This window comes from Panthera tigris, chromosome A1 (assembly GCF_018350195.1).
Source record: "Panthera tigris isolate Pti1 chromosome A1, P.tigris_Pti1_mat1.1, whole genome shotgun sequence".
NCBI lineage: Eukaryota > Metazoa > Chordata > Mammalia > Carnivora > Felidae > Panthera > Panthera tigris.
The window spans coordinates 1,553,197-1,577,304 of NC_056660.1; the positions used below are offsets into that span (position 1 = coordinate 1,553,197).

A 24,108-nucleotide genomic window follows, 5' to 3' on the forward strand; every position below is an offset into this window, starting at 1 on the left:
GATAGCACAGCTCTAGATGATCTTATCTTTCATTAGAAAATTTACTTTTGTATATAGCCCTAGAGGCACTAGGAGTCCTGGTTCACCCTAATTCAGTTAAGTTTGGGATGATTCTAAATTGGACGTCAGTGTTTATGAGAGGTAGTATACTTCTCATTTACTTTTCAGTTGTAGAGTGTAGCCTTTTGAGGTCACAGTCTGAAGCCTGGAGGATTACCAGGGCTCCAGTGTTTTATCTCTTGAGACCTGTAAGTCTGTGGAGAGCTGTGTTCAGCTTCTCAGCCATGCCTCTGAATTAAGCAGATGCCTGTTGGAGAAAAGCAGGCTTAAATGCAGGAGTACCTCTCAAACCTTCCCTTTTCCTTATCTTGGGACCTTGTAATTTTTCACTTCCTTCTTGGTTTTCTAATGTATTCAAATTGATTTTTCCTAAAAATATTTTTGTCCCCTGCTTTTTTAGTTGTTCTTATTGGGAAAGTTGTTTAAAACACAGTCCATCATAGCCAGAAGTAGAGCTCTTCTACTAACGATGTTTTAACCAAATACTTCAAACAAATATGCTTAACAACTAACATGCATAGAACATTTCCACCTACATGGCCCTATTTGATTCCAAGTATAATTTTGTGATCAAGATATCCTTATTTCAGAGATAAGAAAATTTAGGTTCATAAAGATACGAATAAAAACAGCTGGTAGTAGGAGAGCTGAGAATCAAACCCAGATCCTCTGATGCCAAGTCGTATGTATTTTGTTAGGCCTAGTGGCTGGCAGTAATAAGTATGCATAATGAATGATAGATACAACCATGGATACTAATCTTTCGCGTTGGTGCCTCAGGTCATTCTAAAGCCCCCTTTTTCCTTTAAAATGAATTCTAGAATAAGTCTCCCTCTTAATACTTTAAAATACCTAGGCCCCTTAATATTTAGGATAATTAAAGGGAAGTTATCCTAAATATTATATACTACTTCTTTACTGATGAGTCTGTATTTCCCATTGCTTTTTTAGTTTTCAATTGTGTAGCTTAATCTGAATTCCATTAATTATGTCTTTTTTCCTCCCCAAGATAACTGCTAAAATACCAAGCACAGCAGTTACTAGACCTGTAGCTACTGGATATGGGGTAGGTTTTCTTAAGCTAAAAATATTAAGGTGCTTTTTCTCATCCATAAGTTGACTTTAGGCACTTCTAAATAATTTTGGCTATCTTTTCAGTCCATGACTGAGGTATGTTTTCCATTTCAGATAGTTACAAACATTGTGAAAGTCTAATTTGATTAATAGCTTTTACTATTCTAGTCATTTTGATTGTAAATTTATCAGAAAATATTTTCTTATCATTTCTTATTTGTAAACCTTATGTTTATTGATTGACTTCCTTTCATTTTCTGTGTAATATTACCAAGTCTCGTGTATTCCATTCATATTTTATGTGGAGTTAAGTGTTATATAAATGTAATGATGTTTATAATTTTTTTAAACCTACCAATTAATACATGAAAAACATGAAGTTTGAAAAAAACTTCAGAAGCATATATTTGGGTCTTTTATTTGAGATTTTCAGAGGAAAGATGGTATATAAAAATCCATAAAGGAAAATTTTTAGGTCTTGCCCAAATTTGGATGTTAGCATACATGCAGTAAAAGGGGAATGGGAGAAAAATGGAAGAATGAGGTGGAATAGCATTTCCTAGTCCTTATTGTAAGATTTCTTAGGGGTCAGAAAAATGGTTTTAGTACCTAGCTAGAGGTCCAGGAAACTTGACTTTATACTGTTCCTCTAGATGAATAAGGAAAGTAGTCACACACATAAAAAGTGTGTGTCAAATGAAACATGCTCTTATTAATCAGCCTAAGCATGTATTACTCATAAATTTGATTTTTTTTTGGTGGTGTTTTAGAACAGGAGACTGCAAACCTTTTCCGTGAAGAGCCAGGCAATTTAGGCTTTGCGGGTCAGATAGTCCCTATTGCAGTTACCAGCCTCTGTGTTTGTAGTGCGGAAGCCGCTGTAGACAGTGTGCAGACCAGTGGGGTGTAGCTGTATTTCAGGCTGAGGGTTGTGCTTCATGGAAGCTTGTTTTAGACTTTTATTGTTTAATCTTATATCTTCAGGTTATAAATGGAAAAAATTAAGTTTACTTGCCAATAGAATGAGGAAAAAAATTATGAAGGAAACTTTTATAACTTGGTTTTTATAAAATTAAATGTAGATATTTTTTGGAACCATTTTAATTTAGTTTTCTGTTTACTAGTCCAAGACATCCCTGGCATCATCAATGGGAAGACCAATGACAGGGGCTATTCAGGTATCTCTGTCATGTGCTTGTTCATTTTGGGCCTCTCTTGTGACTTAGAATATTCTTACCAACTTTTTTTTATTACATTATTTTAAAATGTTAAAGAAAGTGTTTCTTACATAATGACCCGGATTCTTTAAATTATGGGCTAAAGGTTGGCCTATTCAAAATCTTTGGAGGTAAAATCTCTTTGGATTTACTCAGGTCTCAAATGAAATTCCACTGGGGAGTGGACATAGGACTGATAATTGGCTTGTGTGGTAACTCTGGGTCCCATTTTTCCTATGCTATCACTTACAACAATTCCTGAAATTTCTCTCATAGGCATATAGGAGGCCAACAAAAGTAGAGGAGTAGCCAGCTGATAACCTGTATAACTTACATAAGATCCTACATAAAAATCCATGAGTATTTCTTTTCAAACTAGGAGTAAGCCCCGTTAAAGCAAGGAATTGAAATGTTGTAGAGGAAAGGCAAAATAGAGACAGGACTGACATGGATAGGCAGAGGGGAGGAATAAGCAGGTAGTAATGAAAAAATCTGTTAAAAATTAAGACTACTTTAATGTATGTGCTTGTGCAGAACTACAAATAAGAGGTAAATCTTATTTAAGAATACTTTTTAAATGACTGTTTTTCTTTCAAGGATGGAGTTACTAGACCAATGACAGCAGTGAGAGCAGCTGGTTTTACCAAAGCAGCTGTAAGAGGTTTGTTACATTATCTCTTCTAATAATTTTTTTCAGGTATTTTCCCTTTGTTATTTTCTATGTGTAAATGTTACTACCGTTTTAAAGGAAACCTGACATACCGTTGATTGCAAGCTGTGTCATTCTTTAGTACCATTAAGAAAGGAAAGGGGTAATGAAAATGTTCTGCATCTTAATTGGAAGAGTGGTTATACTGGCATGGGATTTGTCAAAATGTACTGAATTGTACATTAAAATATGTGCATTTTTTTAAAAACTAAAAAGTGTATAAGTTATTTTATGTAAGTTAGAGCTCAGTTAAAAAATTGTAGCTGAAAACAGTGCTTAAAGATGTCAGTTAAGTCATAATTTAACAATGAAATTATTATGAAAAAATTAATGTATAGTATACCAACAGAGAAAATTAAGAACCCAATAGCAAGTCATTACTCACATGATTGATAATTTAGAGCTCACAAGAGGATAGATTACTGTAGGGGAGAAGTGAACACTGACAAGAGTTTGCTCATTTTTGTTTTCACATTTTATTCACATAGTTTTATGTATATAAAAAAATCTCGCCAATTTCTTGATACATAAAATACTTACATAGGCATAATAAAATGTTCTGGCCATTTAATAAATAGGTAACTTAAACCATTTAATAAATAGGTAGATTAAATAACTGGTGCAAGTTTTTATGTTTTCTTCAATTATGCTGTGTCACAAGTTCACTATGAACTCTTGAATTGTGTCTCAGGCTCTGCATTTGACCCCCTTGGTCAGTCAAGGGGCCCTGCTCCTCCTTTGGAAGCCAAAAATGAAGATAGGTATGTAAATCGTTATGCTGTTGTTTTATTGTTGTTGTTGCATATTTTTAATTTTTATTTTCCAAATACGTAATTCTCAGTTATTTTAAAAGTTCTTGTCAGAAGCACCCCTATGTTTATGGCAGCATTGTTTTTAACAGCCAAGATGTGGAAGCAGCCCATAATCGTAGCTCTTAAGCTCAGTATTTGGGCTGTTGAATAAATTACACAATTTCTCTTTTTCACTAACAAGGAGCCTCTACAGAAAATATGTTCACTTTATATCCTAGTTAATAACAACATGTTTGCTAATAAAAGTATGTTAGTTTGTTTAAATAGCAGGTCATTTAGGATCCTTTCAGCTGCCAACAACAGAATACGTATCAGAAAAATACACACACAATAAGAACGTTTAGTGTGTAATAGGAAGTCTGGAGGAAGGGCATTTGTAGGTGTGGTTAATTTCACTGCTCAGTAACATCACGCCTGGTTCAGCTTCTGTGTGATTCCCTTGGCCGTTTTCAAGAGCTTGCCCATCCTATCATGCCTCAAGAGCCCCGAGAGTTCAAAATCTACATGTAGTTAATAATGCCTAGAGTCAGAAAGTTCCCAGTCTTGGATCCCTTTTAAAAAGCAAAGAAAATCTTCCCGGGAGTCCCCGACCCCAAGTAAACCTGTCTTCATTTCTCACTGGTCAGAAGTGCATCACGTGCACATGACTGAACCAAACATTTGGTAAGAGAATGAGCCTCTTGTTGACTAGCTGAGATCCTGTATGCAAGGAGGAAGGCTGGTGGTAGGTTCTGGTGTGAGTAGGTATCTAGCAGTGTGCATGTAGAGTTCATTTTCCTGGCATTTAATAGGACAGAGTAGTTACTTTTAGTGTCTTCATACAGTTCTCTTACAGGTTTTTCACTTTAAATTTTTATTTTCATATTTTAGGCTTAATAATCTATAAGCAACATTTATTAGACATTTATTAAGAGTGTTTCAGAATAGATAACAGAGTTCTGTACTTCGTTGTAACCTTTATAAAACCACATCTCTTATGCTCATTGCTCCGAATTTTGTAGATTTTTAGTAAACTAATAAAATTTTTATCCTACCTGACTAAATTTATTTTTATTTTTAATTTTTTTAATGTTTGTTTATTCTTGAGAGAGACAGAGCGTGAGGGGAGAGGCAGAGTGAGAGAGAGACACACAGAATCTGAAGCAGGCACAGGCTCTGAGCTGTCAGCACAGAGCCTGACGTGTTGTTCAAACTCACAGATTGTGAGATCATGACCTGAGTCAGACACTTAAGCAAGTGAGCCACCCAGGCGCCCTTACCTGACTGAATTTATAGTCAGATTCGACCAAAGAATATGATTCTATAGACAAAGCTATACTATTAAACTTATTCCTGTATTTTTTTTAAGTCCATTTGTAGAGAATTAAGTGAACTACCGTGTATTTGGAAATATTCATAGTAAAATTTTATTTAGGCACTAATGTGCTTTCAGAGTATTGTGATATTTTGCTGGATGAAAGTGGTAGCAAAATGACATTAGTGTTATTTTTGAAATTATTTGGGAGTACTGTGTTTGCTACAGTGGAGTCAGAATTTTTAAACTTCTTCCCATTGTTGGAAATATTCTCTAGAATTCCTATCTGGTAGTAGTCAATAATCATCGTCTCTTTTATGGGGCTTCAGTTTTCCACACCTTAAGATAAAGTTTTCATTTGTCATAGGATCCGAAGAAAGGATCCACTTTCTTTTAGGGATGATACTGTAATCTCATGGGTCTTTGAATGACCTTATTTGGGTTTAAATCCTAGCTCTGTAAACTAGCTGTGTGATTTTGGACATAATACTTAACTTTCTAAACCTCAGTTTCCTTCTCAGTAAAATGAGAATAATGATAGTATTTATATCAAATGTTATTGTGAGGATTAAATGACATAATTAGGGAAAAGCATCTGGTTTAGTGTTAAATTACTAATTACTGTGCTCAGTGTGTATTTTTATTAACTAAAATATGTTATTTTTGCTGTTATCATTATATAATTACTAAAAACTGTTCATTTGCTTTTTAACGCTATTTATACATTTATCTTATCTGTGACCTATTCTTATAAAAGCGCAAAATGGACAATGTTATAAGTACATTAAATTTTAGTTTATATTATTAGTGCTTGAATGAATCAAAGTACACCTGCTTTTTCTTTAATAGTCCAGAAGAAAAGATTAGACAATTAGAGAAGAAAGTAAATGAATTGGTAGAAGAAAGCTGTATTGCCAACAGTTGTGGAGACTTAAAATTGGTAAGTTCATAAACTCCTAGGACTCGAGACGATGAAGTGTGCGTATATATGTGTGTGTACTTTTATATATGCACAAATACAAGCACATGTACAGGTTTCCCCCACTATCTGAAAGTAGAGCGAAACCTTTCATAAGTCGAAATGGCATCAAGGAAGCGATTGCCATTAATTTACACTGAAAATGTTTTGAGCTTTCCCAGGCCCCAAAACTAACCTCTCTTAGGCTTTTCTTTTTTTTTTTTTTTTTTTTTTTAATATATGAAATTTACTGTCAAATTGGTCTCTTAGGCTTTTCTGATACCTTAGGACACATCTTGCCAACCGATGCACAGACTAAATCAAGGTCAAACACAGATGCTCACAGACAGGTCAGAGCTCTGGTGGCTTGATGCTGAGATGCTCAGGGTAGCTTCCTGAAGGGAGCGTGGGGGGGCTACTCTCGCTGCTGGGGGTGTGTATCGCCTCTGAAGGGTTTGGTGCAAAACGGACGTTGCTTCACTTCTTTTTTTCGTAAAAGCCAAAATCCTCTTCAGGTTTCTTTTAGTTAGCGAAAACAGGTACTAATGTAGGTCTTTTGTTAAAGCAGAATGGCGTCATGCAACCTTTTGAAAAGCGGGGGATACCCGAACAGATAAACATGTTTGTCTTGCTGTTGACTGGCTTAGAGTTTTTACTGAAGCAGTTATTTTGAAAACGTAGGCAACTGCTTCATACATAAGCTCTGATGTCAGAAATAGTTGATTGATTTTATAATTTGTGATATTGGTCATTTCAATAGGAAACAAAATTCTAATGGATCAATTGATTGAAATTGGCAGCCTGATGGACTGTTGGGTTAGACTCAGCCTGCCGAAAGGCGTAGCTACCATGGTCCACATGCAGTACTAAGGGCTGTTTTCTTATTTAAAGCCTCACTACCCTAAAATATTTTTTCCTATGTAAACTGCTGCAAAATCATAGTTTGCTTTGCAGAATTCTGGTTTTTTGTGTTTTTTTAAAATTAAATACTTCCTCTTAATTTGCTTTGTTCTCATTACTTTGATTGTCATACTATATAAATGTAATTTCTGTGACTTAGTTATTAGATTAATGAATACCATTAGAAAGAATTATTCATATAAAAGCTGTTTTTATTGCTCATAGAACCGGTACTTTTTTATCTAGCTCTAAAATAAAATCCCACGGTGAGTTAATCTGTCTGTGGTTGTCTCTAGGGGAAATTAACAAAAGGTTCTTGGCATTCTGAGCAGGACATAAAAGCCAGACTAAGCATCTGTTGTAATATTGAGTAGCATTTATTCTATTGCATGAGATGGAATTAAAATACCCAAAGTTTCAGGATTGGGAGGGAAAAGGAAGGAAATAGGTTGTCAAATCTAAATGGTGGTGGAAGGGATGGTGATAAAGAAACTTGACTTGGGGCTAATAAACTCTCCATTTTATCTGTCACATACTTCTTTGGAGGGCAGAAGGGAAGATACATGACATTTTTATTATGGTGAGCTCCACTTTAAACAAATACTCTGGGTTCTTTTGTTTTCAAAAGAGTACAGCAGGGCCTCCTGGGAATCCCAGTTTCGTGCAGATACCTCCCAAATGCATAAAATACTCATAATGAATGCTTAAAGGAATTGACAAAGTATCAACTTGATTTCAGGCCTTAGAAAAGGCAAAAGATGCAGGAAGAAAGGAGAGAATCTTGGTGAGACAACGAGAACAAGTTACAACTCCAGAAAATATCAATTTGGATTTAACTTACTCAGTAAGTATGAGAAATACCTATTGAGTGAAATTATTTTGGCTAGGATTTGTAGATTCCAAAAGTCTTTTTTCTTTTGTCTTTAGGTTTTTTTTTCCCCTGTGTTTTAAATCTTATTGGGCCTCAGGTGCCCAGAATTAGATTGATAATAATCTTTATAAAGTTCATGAGGCACTCTTACTCTTGTCTTAGGTTTGTGCAAAGATCTTTTTTTTTATTTATTAATTAGTTGTTTTTAGTAACTTAGTACCCACAGGCTTACCACCCAATGACTCTATTTCTGGAAGATTGCTAATATTTATGCTCTGTATTTAGTGTGGCTATTTTAATGAGATTTTAATGTGGACTTTTGGTCTATGATTCTTAAGAACTTCCAACAGGCTAATAATACAATGTTCTGTGAGGGTAGTGAAAAACAACAAAAACTAATTTCTTACAAGATTAAAAAAAATTTTTTTTTAATGTTTATTTTTTGAGAGAGAGCGAGAGAGAGAGAATGTGAATGGGGGAGGGGCAGAGAGAGAGACAGAGAGAGAGAGAGAGAGAGAGACACAGAATCTGAAGCAAGCTCCAGACTCTGGGCTGTCAGCACAGAGCCTGATGCGGGGCTCGAACCCACGAACCGTGAGATCATGACCTGAGCCAAAGTCAGATGCTTAACTGACTGAGCCACCCAGGTGCCCCAAGATTTTTTTAATTCTTAAAAGACTTCCTTGATGTTTATACCACTATTTTAAAAGGGTGTATTTTTAGTGGGAAAAATGTTCATTTGCCAAACATATGAAAAAAAAGGACATTTGAAACTGAATAGGAATTTTTAGATGTTCGTTCTTAATAGCTAATATTTTTAAATTTCATGAAATCTTTAGATGGGGGAGTAATTTCTAGTGATTTTTTTTACCTGTGGGAAAATAATTTTATATAACTTAGTGACTTAAATTATAATTTTGCATACAGAGAAATACTTCTTACAGTTTCGCATATAAAGAAGTGCACAAACGAAGGTTTAAGATATTTCCACATAATGTTTAATTTTTATTTACGAAGAAAATTTGGCTCAATACCTTGCTTATTCCCTTTATTACCAGCAACATTAACAATACATGTTTATTCTTTGTAGGTCTTCCTGAGATTAATGGATGGCAAATACTACCTAAATTAGAAAGAATACTTAGAAAATTAAGGTGCAGTTTGGAGGACAGCTATGCTTATCTTAATGTTCTCGTTCATTTGGAATGCAAGATATTTCTCTGTATGCTTTACTTCCTCACTAGTGGAGTATCTTGATATAAGCATCTAGTTTTGTTAGGTATAGGATGTTAATCTCTTAAAAGGTTATAGGCAAAAGGGCCTAAAATGGTCATTATGTGTCTTTTTGCCTTGTTTTTTTCCTTAGGTTCTTTTCAACTTGGCCAGTCAATATTCAGCGAATGAAATGTATGCTGAAGCACTAAATACATACCAAGTTATAGTGAAAAATAAGATGTTTAGCAATGCAGGTGGGTGTAGATAGTCAGTTTGCCCAATAAATATAGTTCTTTTTCTTTTGAGTTTGTCGAAGTAATTTCTGCACCCAACATGGGGCTCAAACTCACAACCTCGAGATCAAAAGTCATGTGCTGCACTGACTGAGCCAGTCAGGCACCCCAAATACAGTTTTTTTGTAGTGTTAATTTACATTTCCCCACTTTATGTTTCCTTATATAATCTATGCTCTAAACAAATTTGTGTTTATAAAGAAGTGTCCTACTTAAAGATACTACTTATATGAAAATCTACATAATCTACATAAATACAAATGAAGAAATACAGTTGGTATGAGATAGATTGCGTAATAGTAAACAAAAAATATATTCTGTCATCACAGGTAGAATGAGCCAGGGCAATCCCATCAAACATGCTTTCACTTATAAATTTATCCCCAAGAGACTATAGTTTAGTAGCATATATGTGTAATTTTTTGGTAGTTGTATTAAAGTTATCAGAATATCAGATTATCATTTTCTTTAATATATTAAAATGTGTGTGGCATTATTGAGTTTAATTTTAAAATCCCATTTTTTACAAAATAACACAATTCCAGTTTTACAATGTAAATCACTTGTTCTCCAGCCATATTTTCAGGGCTCCATCTGTCTTAAGTTCCATTTCCTCACAGAAGATTGGTGTGTAGGTATACGAAAATAGTGTAACTATTTTAAAGTGAGAATTTTAGGTAGTGTCTGAAGCTTCATAACTTGAGAAAAACTTCAAAGAACATGAATTAAGGTCATCTTAAATAGAGAAAAAATTAAGAAAATAGAATATTATATATTCATTATTTTTTTAATTAGGAAGATTGAAAGTGAATATGGGAAATATTTATTTAAAGCAAAGAAATTATTCCAAAGCCATTAAATTCTACCGAATGGCACTAGATCAAATTCCAAGCGTCCATAAAGAAATGAGGTAAGTTTACATAGTGATGACTTGGTGAAATTTAAGTGTTATTTTCAGAAACAAGATAACTCTAATGACCTGTTGTCAGTGGGTTGAATATTTTGAGGTGTTTGTACATGTGAGGTGTTAGATTTATGTTGTATCTGTAGTATTTTGGTCTATTCCCCTTCTGACTACTTGCACACATTTGTGTAATGACAAGTTAAAGGTTAAAGATATAATATGTAATCAACTGAAATAAAACTGAGCTAATTGGCCTATATAGTGGGTAACCCAGCAGGCCATTAGCAGCAAATAAGTCACTGCCAACACAGAATCAAAACACTGCTTTAGAATATAATAGACTTTAGAATGTTTTAATTCCTAAAAGGCTAGAAATTAAGACCACCATATATTCTTGCTGTAGATTGCAAATGAAACAATGAAAGGAAGAGATTGCATTTGAATCTTAGAAGAGGGGATAGGAGGAGGAAGCTGAGATATATTCTATTCCTACCATATTTCAAGAGCAGAAACAGTAAATTACCTTATGGTCTGGTAATAACCTTGAGAACATAGAAGGTTTCCAGGATATTTACTGGTCATAATTGTTCCTAGGCGCTTAGTACAGTTCCTCTGTGAAAGTTAATTTATTTGTAAATGCCACCTTTAATGATTATTTGTTTCTGAACAGTGCATCATTATCATTGGGAAATATCTAGCTTCTAGGACACAATGCCCTTAGGCACTTTTAACACAGGTGAGCCCAAGACTTTGAGCATTGTAGGATAGCTTATGTCAAGTGCTTAGTTATCAATAATCAAGAGGTGCTGTAGTAACTAAGTTATGGAACTGATGGTAAGAACAAGAGCGCTCAAGAAAGGTGTACTTGTGACAGGTTATTTAAGTGAGGAAGAGAAAAAGGGTAATATTCCAGACAAAGGGAAAATCGAGAAGAGTCAAGGAAATAACAGTATTCATGATCTGATCAGAATAAATGAATTTAGTTGAAACAGAGATATTATGTTGAGGAGTAGTTAGAAATAAGATGGGATTACATTCATTCTAATGGCTATAACTTCAAAAGACTGACAACAAGGGCTCTGGGCTGATGGCTCGGAGCCTGGAGTCTGTTTCCGATTCTGTGTCTCCCTCTCTCTCTGCCCCTCCCCCATTCATGCTCTGTCTCTCTCTGTCCCCAAAATAAAAAATAAATTAAAAAAAAAAAAAGTTGAAAAAAAAAAAGACTGACAACAAGTTTTGAAGAGGATGTAGAGAAATTGGAAACCTCATACATTGGGGTATATAAAATAGTACAGCCAGTTTGGAAAATAAGTATGGAATTTCTTAAAAAGTTGAACACAAATTTACCAGTGGACCAGTAATTCAACTCCCAGGTATATATCCAAGAGAAATGAAAACATGCTGTTACAAAGGATTGTATGTGAATGTTCATAGCATTATTCCTAATAGCCCAAAAGTGGAAACAGTCAAATGTCTGCCAAGTAGGCAATGGGTATATAAAATGTGGTGTATTCATATTATGGAATACTATTTGCAAATATAAAAGGAAAGGAGAACTGATAGATGCTAAGAATCGAGGAACTTTCAAAAGATTATGCTAATTAAAAGAAGCCAGGTATAAAATACTGTATATTATATGACCGCCATTTATATGCAATGTTTAGAAAAGGCAAATCCAGAGAGAGAGAAAGTAGGTTAATGATTGCCTAGGGCAGGAAGTGAGAATGGGGAGTGGCTGCTAATGAGCACAGATTCTCTTTTTAGGATAATGGAGATGAGTTAATATATTCACAGCTGTGTAGATATAGCAGCAATCACTGAATTGTATAGTTAAAACAAGTGAACTTAGGTAAGTTAAACTTCAGTAAAGCTTTAACAAAACAAAGCAAAAATGGGAAAGAAAAGGATACTATCTGTGGAGTGTCTTGACTACTGTACTAAACACATTAGACTTTTAAACTCATCCATGTTTCTTTTTCTTTAGGATTAAAATCATGCAGAACATTGGTGTTACATTTATTAAAACTGGTCAATATTCAGATGCCATTAATTCATTTGAGCACATAATGAGTCTGGCACCAAATCTGAAGGCAGGCTTCAACCTAATTCTTAGTTACTTTGCTGTTGGAGATCGAGACAAAATGAAGAAGGCGTTCCAAAAATTGATTGCGGTTCCATTAGAAATTGATGAAGATGATAAGTATATCTCACCAAGTGTGAGTATGAAGATAACTGCTGTGTAGCTAGCTGTTAGTTGTCCGTGCTTTTCTGTTTCCAGAAATGAGAGTTAGATGGATGACTTTTTAGGTTTCTCCTAGCCCTATATTAATGTGTTTTAATTAATCAAATTTAATTAATGTGCTTTTACCAGTTTCATTTGTTACTTAAATGGTTGAGAATGGGACTCTGTTGAAATAGGGCTAGAGATTATGGTTAAAACTGACTTTACAATTTTATTGAAAAAAGGGAAAATCTTACAAAAATATGATTACATGTCATTCCTTAAGTATAATATCTTGACCAAGGAACCCCTAAATCCTTGGTTTTTTTACTATTTTTTTTCAGTCATTTATGAACAGAGGAAGCTCAAACTATACTAAATATATCACAAATGAAAAGAAGTAGTTCCTTATCCTTATGCATAGGGTAGAGCATAATAAAAAAATCATATTTTCAAAGACCTGAGGAAATATTATATAATGTTAAATGAAAAACCAAATGAAAAAAAAAGGTATGCACACACCCATACATGAACACAAACTGAAAGGAAATACACCAAAATAGAAACAGTAGTTTCCAGGGAGTGAGATGATTTTTCTTAATGTTTTTAAAATATTTTCCAGGGGCGCCTGGGTGGCTCAGTCGGTTAAGTGTCCGACTTCAGCTCAGGTCACGATCTCATGGTCCGTGAGTTCGAGCCCCGCGTCGGGCTCTGGGCTGATGGCTCAGAGCCTGGAGCCTGCTTCCGATTCTATCTCCCTCTCTCTCTGCCCCTCCCCCGTTCATGCTCTGTCTCTCTCTGTCTCAAAAATAAAATAAACGTTAAAAAAAAAAATTTTTTTTTAAATAAAATAAAATATTTTCCAGAGTTTTACATATAAATTATTGGTATGCTGCCATATTATTTTCTATTAAACCAAACAGTATGAAATTGCCTGTATTTATAGATCAAAAATAAGAGAATAATGCCAATTTCATAAATTGAATTACTAGATTTGTTAATAGATTGTAAGGGTATTACCGCCTAGCCGTTGGCTGCACCATACAATACTTAACTCTTCTTATGCCTCAGTTCTTTATATACAATACAGGAAATTATAATAACCTACTTTATAGGGTTGTGAGGATTAAGTGAGATAATGCAAGTGAAATGCTTAAAACAGTACCTGGAACATAGCATGTGCTATGTAAACATTAATTATATATATTGTTTTTATTGAGAAGAAATTTATGTTGTGAAAAAATCTATTTTTAATAAAGAGTAGAGATATGGATTACTAAGTAATTTGATGATCATTAAATCATTTACATTTGAGTTTAGAATTTATAATATCACACAGCTTCTGTGTACTTGGTCCTGTTCTATCCGGCCTGACCTTTTATCAGCTGCTCAGAATCTGTTAGTTCAAGGAGAATGTGATAGATAATCAGGAATAAGAAAAGTTCTACTTTACATAAGGGAAAACAGTTTAGAAAGATTAATTTACTCTACTAACTAACTTAGTGGTGTGGTTGATTAGAAATCCAAGCTCTTAGGGGCACCTGGGTGGCTCATGTCCGACTTCGGCTCGGGTCATGATCTCACGGTTCGTGAGTTCAAGCCCCGCCTCAGGCTTGTGCTGATTGATAGCTCAGAGCCTGGAGCCTGCTTCAGATTCTGTGTCTGCCTCTTTCTCTGCCCCTTCCCCGCTCATGGTCTGTCTCTCTCTGTCAAAAATGAATACACATTAAAAAAAATTAAAAAAAAAAAATCCAAGTTCTCAGTATTTGCTTCTGAATTAATCACTTTTTTCCCAATTTTATTTTCCCAGGATGATCCACATACTAACTTAGTAATTGAAGCTATAAAAAATGATCATCTAAGGCAAATGGAACGTGAACGGTAATATTTTGCACACTTTAGTAACATAGGTTTAATTTTTATGAGTTAAATATACATTCTGATTATTTCTCTCAAGACTTGTTATATTCAGTATATTAAATAGTGCTATTGTTTCACCAATTCTGTACATTACTAGATTCTCTTTTCTCCTAAGTAATCACAGTCCTCAGGCTGACCCCAGTTATTCTTACCCAGTTACTCTTACTATTTTCTTGTAATTCACCTCTCCTCTGCATTTGTTGCAATGTTGCAACTTTGTTTATACTACCTTTCTTTAACAAATTGTATCTTTATGTATTTTTGTCCAGCTTCCCAATTAAATTTCAACTCCCAAAGACAAAATTGTACTTTTTTCTTCCTTCCTCCAGTATGGTACCTAGACTCTGCCAACTATGGTTTGAAAGTTCTAATATGTATTGAACATGCAACAGGTATATTAGAAGTATATCACACAATAGAGAGCCTTTAATTTTTTAAATTGTGATAAAATACACATAGCATAAAATTTACCATCTTAATCATGATGCATGAGAAAGACTTCATGGTTTGGTAGTGTTAAATGCATTCACGTTTTATAACCAGTCTTCAGAACTCGTGTGTGTAGGTATTGGGTCATATGCTAAATCTATTTTTTAATTTTTTAAATTATTTTTATTTATTTATTTGTAATTCCAGTGTAATTAATGTTATATTAGTTTCAGGTATACAGTATAGCGATTCAACAATCCTGTACATTTCTCAGTGCTCACCATGATAAGTGTACTCTTAATCCCCTTCACTTATTTCACCCCAGAACTCTTTGTATCTTCGTAATCTACATCTCTACCCACTGAACAACATTTCTCCAGGTCCTGCCCCCAGCACCAAACACCCACCGTTCTCCTTTCTGTTATTATGAATTTGCTTTATTTTCCTCATGTAAATGAAATTATAGTACACTTATAATGTCTACAAGGTCCTTCCATGTTGTAGCATGTGATAGGATTTCCTTCTTTTATAAGGCTGAATAAGATTTCATCATATGCGTGGAAGGCCCTTAATTTTTAGAAATTAGTTTAATTAAAAAAATTTTTTTTATGTTTTTATTTATTTTATTTTTAAGAGAGAGAGAGACAGAACATGAGGAGGCTAAGGGGCAGAGAGAAAGGGAGACACAGAATCTGAAGCAGGCTCCAGGCTCTGAGCTGTCAGCACAGAGTCCGACGCGGGGCTCAAACTCACAAACTGTGAGATCATGACCTGAGCCAAAGTCGGACACTCAACCGACTGAGCCACCCAGGCACCCCAGAAATTAGTTTAACTTTAAAAATTAGTTTAGGGGTGCCTGGGTGGCTCAGTTGGTTAAGCGTCTGTCTGACTCCTGATTTCAGCTAAGGTCACGATCTCACAGTTTGTGAGATTGAGCTCCATATCAGGCTCTGCACTGACCGTACAGCTGCATGGAAGTCTTTTTCTCCCTCTCTCTGCACCTCCCCCTCTCAACACATGTATTCTCTCTCTCTCTCCCTCTCTCTCTCTCTCACTCTCGAACTTAAAAAATTAGTTTAGCATTAAAAATAACTGACTTCTTCTGGGAAGATGAGTAGACATAGTTTTCCCTGTTATTCCCACTAAATACAAATGAAAACCTTGGAAATTATGTATAAAACAAATACAAGAAGAAAGGTGGAGAGAAGAGGGCATATCAGCAAAGGACCTCAGGACCTGAGGAACAATGGCAGTGAGTCCCCTCATCTTTCCCAGACTTGTATGTGAAGAAATTGCCAGTTAGAAAACATCAGTGGGTATATTTTTAAAAACAAACAAAAAGCCCCAAGAAAAGCCCAATTTTCTAGCCAGAGGACAAGGAAAGGAATAGTCTATCAAAACTGAAAACTTTTAGACAAATACTGCACACACAAACTACGGCCCCACTCCTGTGCCTGCCAACAAAAAGTCAAGTGGGAGCCTGGCTTCCCACTCTGAAAAGGCTGTAAGGAGACACTCCATATCCCAAAAGACCAGGTAGGGAGCCAGGACTTTAATCTCCACAGACCCTTAATGAGTCCCAGCAGTCTTTGGTTTCAGCAGATAGCACATGGGGAGCCTGGAATTCTACTCCATCAGAGTAATGAAGCACTCCTTCCCCTCTCTCTGGTATCGGAGAAAATGGTGGAGAATCAAAACTTTCATCATCACTCAGTGGTAACAAGGCCACCCCACTATGGTGTCAATAGGGACCGTGGTAGAAACAGGAACTCCTACCCCATCCAGCAGAAACAAAGACTTCTTCCTGCCTCGAGTATCAAAAAAGGCCGTGTGGGGAAACCTGGACATCTATTATCTGGCACTCATAAGGTGGTGTCTCTTCTCCCCCTGCTAGAGCAGTGTCAAGAAAACAGCTAAAACAGACTTAAATAAAAATTCAGAGTATTATACTGTAGAAATATCCAAGCTTTTTTCTAACGTTTTAATTTTTGAGAGAGACCGAGAGTGTGAGTAGGGGAGAGGCAGAGAGAGACAGAGGATCTGAAGCGGGCTTCGCACTGACAGCAGAGAGCCTGATGTGGGGCTCGAATTCACAAAGCACAAGATTGTAACTTGAGCCAAAGTTGGACACTTACCTGACTGAGCCACCCATGCGCTCCGTGTAATGTCCAAGTTTTGATCAAGAATCACTCATCATAAGGAAGTAGGATGATTTCAAACCAAATGAATGAACAATCTAATCAATAGATGCCAATATTATTAGGACAAAGATGTTAGAATTATCTGGCAAAGCAAACGTGATACAAATGCTTCAGCAAGCAACTATGAGCATGCTTAAAGCAAATTTAAAAGTAAAAACCCTCAGAAAAGAAGTCTCTGCAAATATAAAGAAGCACCAAATGGAAAATTTTAACTTTTTTGAAAAATACAATAATTCAAATAAAAAGCCTAGTGGATGGGCTCCACAGGAAAATAAAGGGGAAATGGAAAGATTCAGTGAACTGGAAGATGAAAAATGGAAATTGCCCAGTCTGAACAACAGAGAGAAAATAGACTAAAAACCAGAAATGAAGAGAGCCTAAGTGATATCTGGGACTATAACAAAAGACCTGCCATTCACAGTATCTGTGTCTTGGATGGAGAGGAGAAAGAGATTGGGCTAAAGAAATAGTGGCTGATAAAATTCCCCAAATTTGACGAGAGAATAAATATACAATACAAAAAAATGATTAATACCAAAAAGAGTAAACCCAAGGAAATCCATGTGAAGATACATTATGATTAAACTTCTGAAAATTAAAGATAAAAAGGCTTGAAAGAAGACAAAGAAAAACAACACCTAAGGGAAAGCAATTAGAATGATAGTGGAAAAGCCTTAAATTAATACTCTAAGCTGTCAGATTAATAAACTAGAAAAAGAAAAGCAAAATCAGCCAAAGGAAGAAATAATAACAGAAATCATTAACATTGAAAAAAAGAAATATCAATGAAACACAGAGCTGATTCTTTGAATAGATCAATAAAATTGAGAAACTTACAGCAAAACTGACAAAAAATAGAGAAGACACAAATTACCAGTATCAGGAACAAAACAGGAGCTATCTCTACAGACTTAGCAGACACCAAAAAAGATAATAAGGGAATACTACAAGCAACCCTGTACCCATAAAGTTGACAGCTTGGACAGAATGGGACCACTCTCTGGAAAAACACAAATGCCCGCAACTCACCTAATGTGATTTAATTTGTAATTTTGAAACACCCCAAAAAGATCTCCAGGCCCATATGGTTTTACTAGGGAGTTCTAGGAATTAACATCAGTTCTATACAGTTTCTTCCAGAAGATAGTTCATTTTATGGGGCTAGTATTCCCCTGATACCAAAATAAGACAAAAAAAAAAAAAAAAAAAAAAAAAAAAAAAAAAAGGAAACAACAGATCTAAAAAACAATGAGTATAATAAAGGATGTCAATAGAATAGAGGACAAAACCACATCATCTCAGTTTAAACCAAAGAAAAAGATCATGTGGGATTTATTCCTGGGCTACAGGGCTGGTTCAATATTTGCAAATCAATCAATGTGATATATACCACATTAATAAAAGAAAGGATAAGAACCATATGATCCTCTCAGTAGATGCAGAAAAAGCATTTGACAAAATACAGCATCCATTCTGGATAAAAACCCTCAAGAAGGTAGGGATAGAAGGAATATATCTCAACATTCTAACGCCTATATATGAAAGACCCTCAGATAATATCCTCAGTAGGGAAGAACTGATAGCTTCCCCCCTCAGGTCAGGAACACAACAAGGATGTCTGCTGTCACCACTGTTGTTTAACATAGTCCTGGAAGTCCTAGCCTCGGCAATCAGACAACAAAAAGAAAAGGCATACAAATCGGCAAGAAAGAAGTCAAACTTTCACTCTTGACAGATGACATGATACTCTATGTGGAAAACCCAAAAGACTCCTAGAATTGAGACATGAATTCAGCAAAATTGCAGAATATAAAATCAACGTACGAAAATCAGTTGCATTTCTGTACACCAATAATGAAGCAGCAGAAAGAGAAACCAAGGAATCAATCCCATTTACAATTGCACCAAAAGCCATAGAATACCTAGGAATAAACCTAACCAAAGAGGTAAAAGATCTGCACACTAAAAACTATAGAAAGCTTGTATAAGAAATTAAAGAAGACACAAAGAAATGGGGAAACATCCCATGCTCATGGATCGGAAGAACAAATATTGTTAAATTGTCTATACTACCAAATGCAATCTACACATTCAATGCAATCCCTGTCACAGAAACACCAGCATTCTTCACGTAGCTAGAACAAACCTAAAATTTGTATGGAACCAAAAAAGACACCAAATAGCCAAAGTTATGTTGAAAAAGAAAACGCAAACTGGAGGCATCACAATTCTGGACTTCAAATTGCATTACAAACCTGTAATCATCAAGACAGTATGGTATTGGCACAAAAACAGATGCATATAGGTCAGTGGAACAGAATAGAGAACCCAGAAATGGACTACAATGTATGGCCAATTAATCTTTGACAAAGCAGGAAAGAATATCCAGTGGAGTATCTTCAGCAAATGATGTTGGGAAAACTGGACAGCGACCTGCAGAAGAATGAATCTGGACCACTTTCTTACACCATAGACAAAAATAAATTTAAAATGGATGAAAGACCTAAATGTGAGACAGGAAACCATCAAAATCCTGCAGGAGAAAACAAGGCAACAATCTCTTTGACTTTGGCTGCAACAACTTCTACTAGACCTGTCTCTGGAGGCAAGGGAAAATGAACTACTGGGACCTCATCAAGATAAAAAGCTTCTGGAGGCACCTGGGTGGCTCATTCAGTTAAACATACGACTCTTGGTTTCTGCTCAGGTCATGATCTCACAGTTGTGAGATCAAGCCTTACATGAGATGCTGTGCTGACAACACTGAGCCTGCTTGGGATTCTCTCTCTGTCTTTCTCTCTGCCTCTCCTCCACATGTGTACAAACTCTCTCTCTCTCTCCAAATAAATTTTTAAAAAGTTAAAAAAGCTTCTGCACAGTGAAGGAAACCAACAAAACTAAAAGGCAACTGACGGAATGGGAGAAGATATTAGCAAGAATATGGGAGAAGATATTAGACACACCAGATACAGGGTTAGTATCAAAAATCTATAAAGAACTTACCAAACTCAACACCCAAAAAACAAATAATCCCGTCAAGAAATGAACCAAAGACACGAATGAACACTTTTCCAAAGAAGACGTCCAGATGGCTAACAAACACATGAAAAGATGCTCAAGATCTCTCATCATCAGGGAAACACAAATCAAAACCCCAATGAGATGCCACCTCACACCTGTGAGAATGGCTAAAATTAACTCAGGAAATAACAGATGTTGGTGAGGATGCAGAGAAAGGGGAACACTTTTGTGCTGTTGGTGGGAATGCAAATTGGTGCAGCCACTCTGGAAAACAGTATGGAGGTTCCTCAAAAAATGTGAAGTAGAACTGCCGCTTAGGGTAGCAATTGCACTACTAGGCATTTATCTAAAGGATACAGAAATGCTGATTTGAAGGGGCACCCGCACCCCAGTGTTTATAGCAGTGCTATCAACAATTAGCCAAATTATGGAAAGAACCCAATGTTTATCGACTGAAGAACGGATAAAGAAGATAAAAAAGAATGAAATCTTGCCATTTGCAGCAATGTGGATGGAACTAGAGTGTATTATGCCAAGCAAAATAAGTCAGTCAGAGAAAGACAAATATGATTTCATTTGTGTGGAATTTAGGAAATAAAACAGGTAAACAGAAGTGAAGGGAAGGAAAAATAAAAACAGGAGCGCCTGGGTGGCTCAGTCGGTTGAGCATCCGACTCTTGATTTCCACTCGGGTTATGGTCTCATGGCTTGTGAGTTCAAGCCCTTCATTGGGAATCCCTGCTTGGGATTCTCTCTTCCCTCTTGCTGCCCGTCCCCTGCTTGTGCATGCGCTCTCACTCCCTCGCTCTCTCAAAAGAAATAAACTTAAAAAAAAAAAAAAAACAGAAGGAGGCAAACCTTTAGAGACTCTTAAAAACAAACTGAGGGTTGCTAGAGGGTGGGGGGGGGGGGCTGGGCTAAATGGGTGATGGGCATTAAGGAGGACACTTGTTTGGATGAGCACTGGGTGTCGTATGTAAGTGATGAATCACTAAATTCTACTCCTGAAACCAATACTACACGGTATGTTAACTAACTTGAATTTAAATAAGTAACTTTTAAAAATGTTTTTGATAAAATCTAGTGTGCTTTGATGCTAAACAAACAAAACAAACCTCAAGAGGCTAGAAGTAGAAAGGAAGTTCCTCAATCTGATAAAGGACATTTATGAAGAACCCACAGTTTGACATAATATTTAATGGTGAAAGACTAAATGCTTTCCCCGTTAGATCAGAAACAAGATAAGGAAACAGAAACAAGATATTATTCACTCTTACCAATTCTATTCAACATTGCACTAGGGGTTCTAACTATGGAAATTAGGCAAGAAAATGAAGTAAGAGACATCCAGATTGGAAAGAAAAGTAAAACTATGTCTGTTTAGAGACCACATGATCTTATACATGGAATATCCTACATAAAATTTTAGAATCCACTAAAAAACAATTACAACTAGTAGGTTCAGCAAGCTTGCAGAGTAAGAGATCAAAATATAAGCATCAATACTATATACTACCAGTGAAGTATCCAAAATTAAACTCGTCATTGCATTTACAGTAGCATAAAAAATAATTAGGAATAATATTAACAAATGAAATGTAAAATTTATACTCTGAAAACTATAAGACTTTGTTGAAGGATCTGCTAGGTCAATGGGAAGACCTCCCATTTTTGTGGGTAGGCACTTAATGTTATGATGGCAGTCCTCCCCAAATTATTTTATAGATGTAGTGTAATCCATATCAAAATCCGAGCATTGGTTTTTAGAAAGTGACAAGTTGATCCTAAAACTCATATGGAAATATAACGGATCCAAACTAGCCAAAACAGGTTGAAAAATGAAGAGCCAAGTTGGAGGGCTTATACTAACTACAAAGCTACCCCAATCAAGCGTGGTAGTACTTTATGCTAGTTAGCATAAAGATAGACATAGAAATCAGGATAGAATTGAGAGTCCAGGAATAAGCTCTTGTATTTATAATTAACAAAAGTGCCAGGACAATTCGATGGGGGAAAAGATAGTCTTTTCAACGAATGGTGCTGGGACAATTGAATATCCTCATGGGAGAGAATGAAGTTGTGCCTCTCTCACACCATACACAAAAATTACTTTAAAATAGATCATAGACCTAACTATAAGAGCTAGAACTGTTAGGAAAAGACAAGTAATTATTACTGATCTTGTGTTAGGCAGTGACTTCTTAGATACGACACCAAAAGCACACCAAAAGGAAAAAAAAATAGGTAAATTGGACTTCATCACAATTAAAACTTTTGTTCTTCAATGGACACCATCAAGGAAGTGAAAGCCCACTGAATGGGAGAAAATTTTTGCAAACCATGTATCCAAGAAGGGACTTATTTCTCCAATATAAAAAGAACTCTTCTAACTCAATAATAAAAAGGCCAATAACCCAATTAAAAACATACAAAGGATCTGAGTAGACATTTCTTCAAACTAGGTATGCAAATGCCCAGTAAGCGCTTGAAAAGATGTGTTAACTTCTATACTTAGGAAAAAGCAATTCAAAACCTCAACCAGGTACCAATTCATACCCACTTGTAGGACTGTAATCAAAAGACAGATAATAGCACATGTTGGTGAGGATGTGGAGAAATGGAAATCTTGCATGCTGGTGGCAGGAATGTAAAATGCTACAGCCGCTTTGGAAAACAGTTTGGAAGTTCCTGCAAAGGTTCTTCAGCAAAAGTTCCTCATACTTAACCCAGCAGTTTCTCTTCTTAGGTAATTAGAGCATACATTCACACAGTAACTTCACACAAATGTTCATAGAAGCAGCATTTATAATATCCAAAAAGTAGAAACAACCCAATGTCCACAACTGTTAAATGGATAAAGAATATATAGTCTATCCATATGATGGAATATTATTTGGCCACAAAAAGAAATGAAGGACCAATACATGCTACAATAAACACGAAGCCTGAAAACATGATAAATAAAGGAGGCAGTCACAAAAGACTGTATATCTATGATTCCATTTATATGAAAGGTACAGATTAGACAAATCTATGGAGACATGTAATTCAGTTTTACCATTTACCGTACACACTGTTCTTCAGTGGTCATTTTTACCCTCTCCTTTCATGTCCATGGACAGTGCAGTTATATAGCTTCAGCTGCAGAGCTTTGTGTTTCTCCAGTGTTTCTTTTTGATTTGTCAGCATGCATTGAAAAAAAAGAAAGAGTTGGGGCGCCTGGGTGGCTCAGTCGGTTGAGCATCCGACTTCGGCTCAGGTCATGATCTCACGGCTCGTGAGTTCGAGCCCTGCGTCGGGCTCTGTGCTGACAGCTCAGAGCCTGGAGCCTGCTTCGGATTCTGTGTCCCCCTCTCTGCCCCTCCCCCGCTCATGCTCTGTCTCTCTTTCTCTCAAAAATAAATAAACATTCAAAAAAATTTTTTTAATTAAAAAAAAAAGTTAAATTTGGTCCAGAAGGCAGTCATGCCTTGCTAGTCCCATTTCCTAGCCATGGTTGTCAACCTGACTTATGGACAGATTTCTAGTATAGCTGTCCACCATCTAGTAGACTTTGATGGTATGTTAGCTTTGACAGACAATGTTTATACTTAAAAAAATCCAAGCTCTCCAAACCATGTTTCTAAATAGTACTTTTTTGTTTCTTTGATACAGGAAAGCTATGGCAGAAAAATACATCATGACAGCTGCAAAACTCATTGCTCCTGTAATTGAAACATCTTTTGCTGTAGGTTATGATTGGTAAGAGAGAAGAAATTCAGTATAACTGGATGCTATGTTTTTATAATACATACTTTTATTGATTTTAAAATTTTATTAGAAGGGTGAGTAATTATGAATGTTTATTTCTACTTATCAGGCAAATAATACTATATGACAAAATCTATATAGGGCATTCTAAAAGCAAAAGTTTTCCTTATTGCGCATGTCATTTCTTAAGTAAAACTTTCTATCCTGAGGAATAGCTCTCACATGTAAAGGGGCTGTTGTCTCCTGGTGTAACCTGTTT

General features: G+C 35.7%; 1 protein-coding gene across 2 annotated transcripts in view; it reads left to right on the forward strand.

Annotated features, from left to right (window-relative positions):
• IFT88 (intraflagellar transport 88) overlaps positions 1 to 24,108 on the forward strand; it is a 131,919-nt gene that overhangs the window by 23,464 nt on the left and 84,347 nt on the right. For both annotated transcript variants that reach the window (XM_042977811.1, XM_042977735.1), the window contains exons 4-14: positions 1,070 to 1,126; positions 2,259 to 2,312; positions 2,949 to 3,012; positions 3,752 to 3,821; positions 6,016 to 6,106; positions 7,764 to 7,868; positions 9,262 to 9,364; positions 10,199 to 10,313; positions 12,292 to 12,523; positions 14,339 to 14,409; positions 23,754 to 23,840. In XM_042977811.1, coding sequence (XP_042833745.1) covers positions 1,070 to 1,126; positions 2,259 to 2,312; positions 2,949 to 3,012; positions 3,752 to 3,821; positions 6,016 to 6,106; positions 7,764 to 7,868; positions 9,262 to 9,364; positions 10,199 to 10,313; positions 12,292 to 12,523; positions 14,339 to 14,409; positions 23,754 to 23,840 — 1,049 coding nt within the window. The remainder of the gene's footprint in view (positions 1 to 1,069; positions 1,127 to 2,258; positions 2,313 to 2,948; positions 3,013 to 3,751; positions 3,822 to 6,015; positions 6,107 to 7,763; positions 7,869 to 9,261; positions 9,365 to 10,198; positions 10,314 to 12,291; positions 12,524 to 14,338; positions 14,410 to 23,753; positions 23,841 to 24,108) is intronic.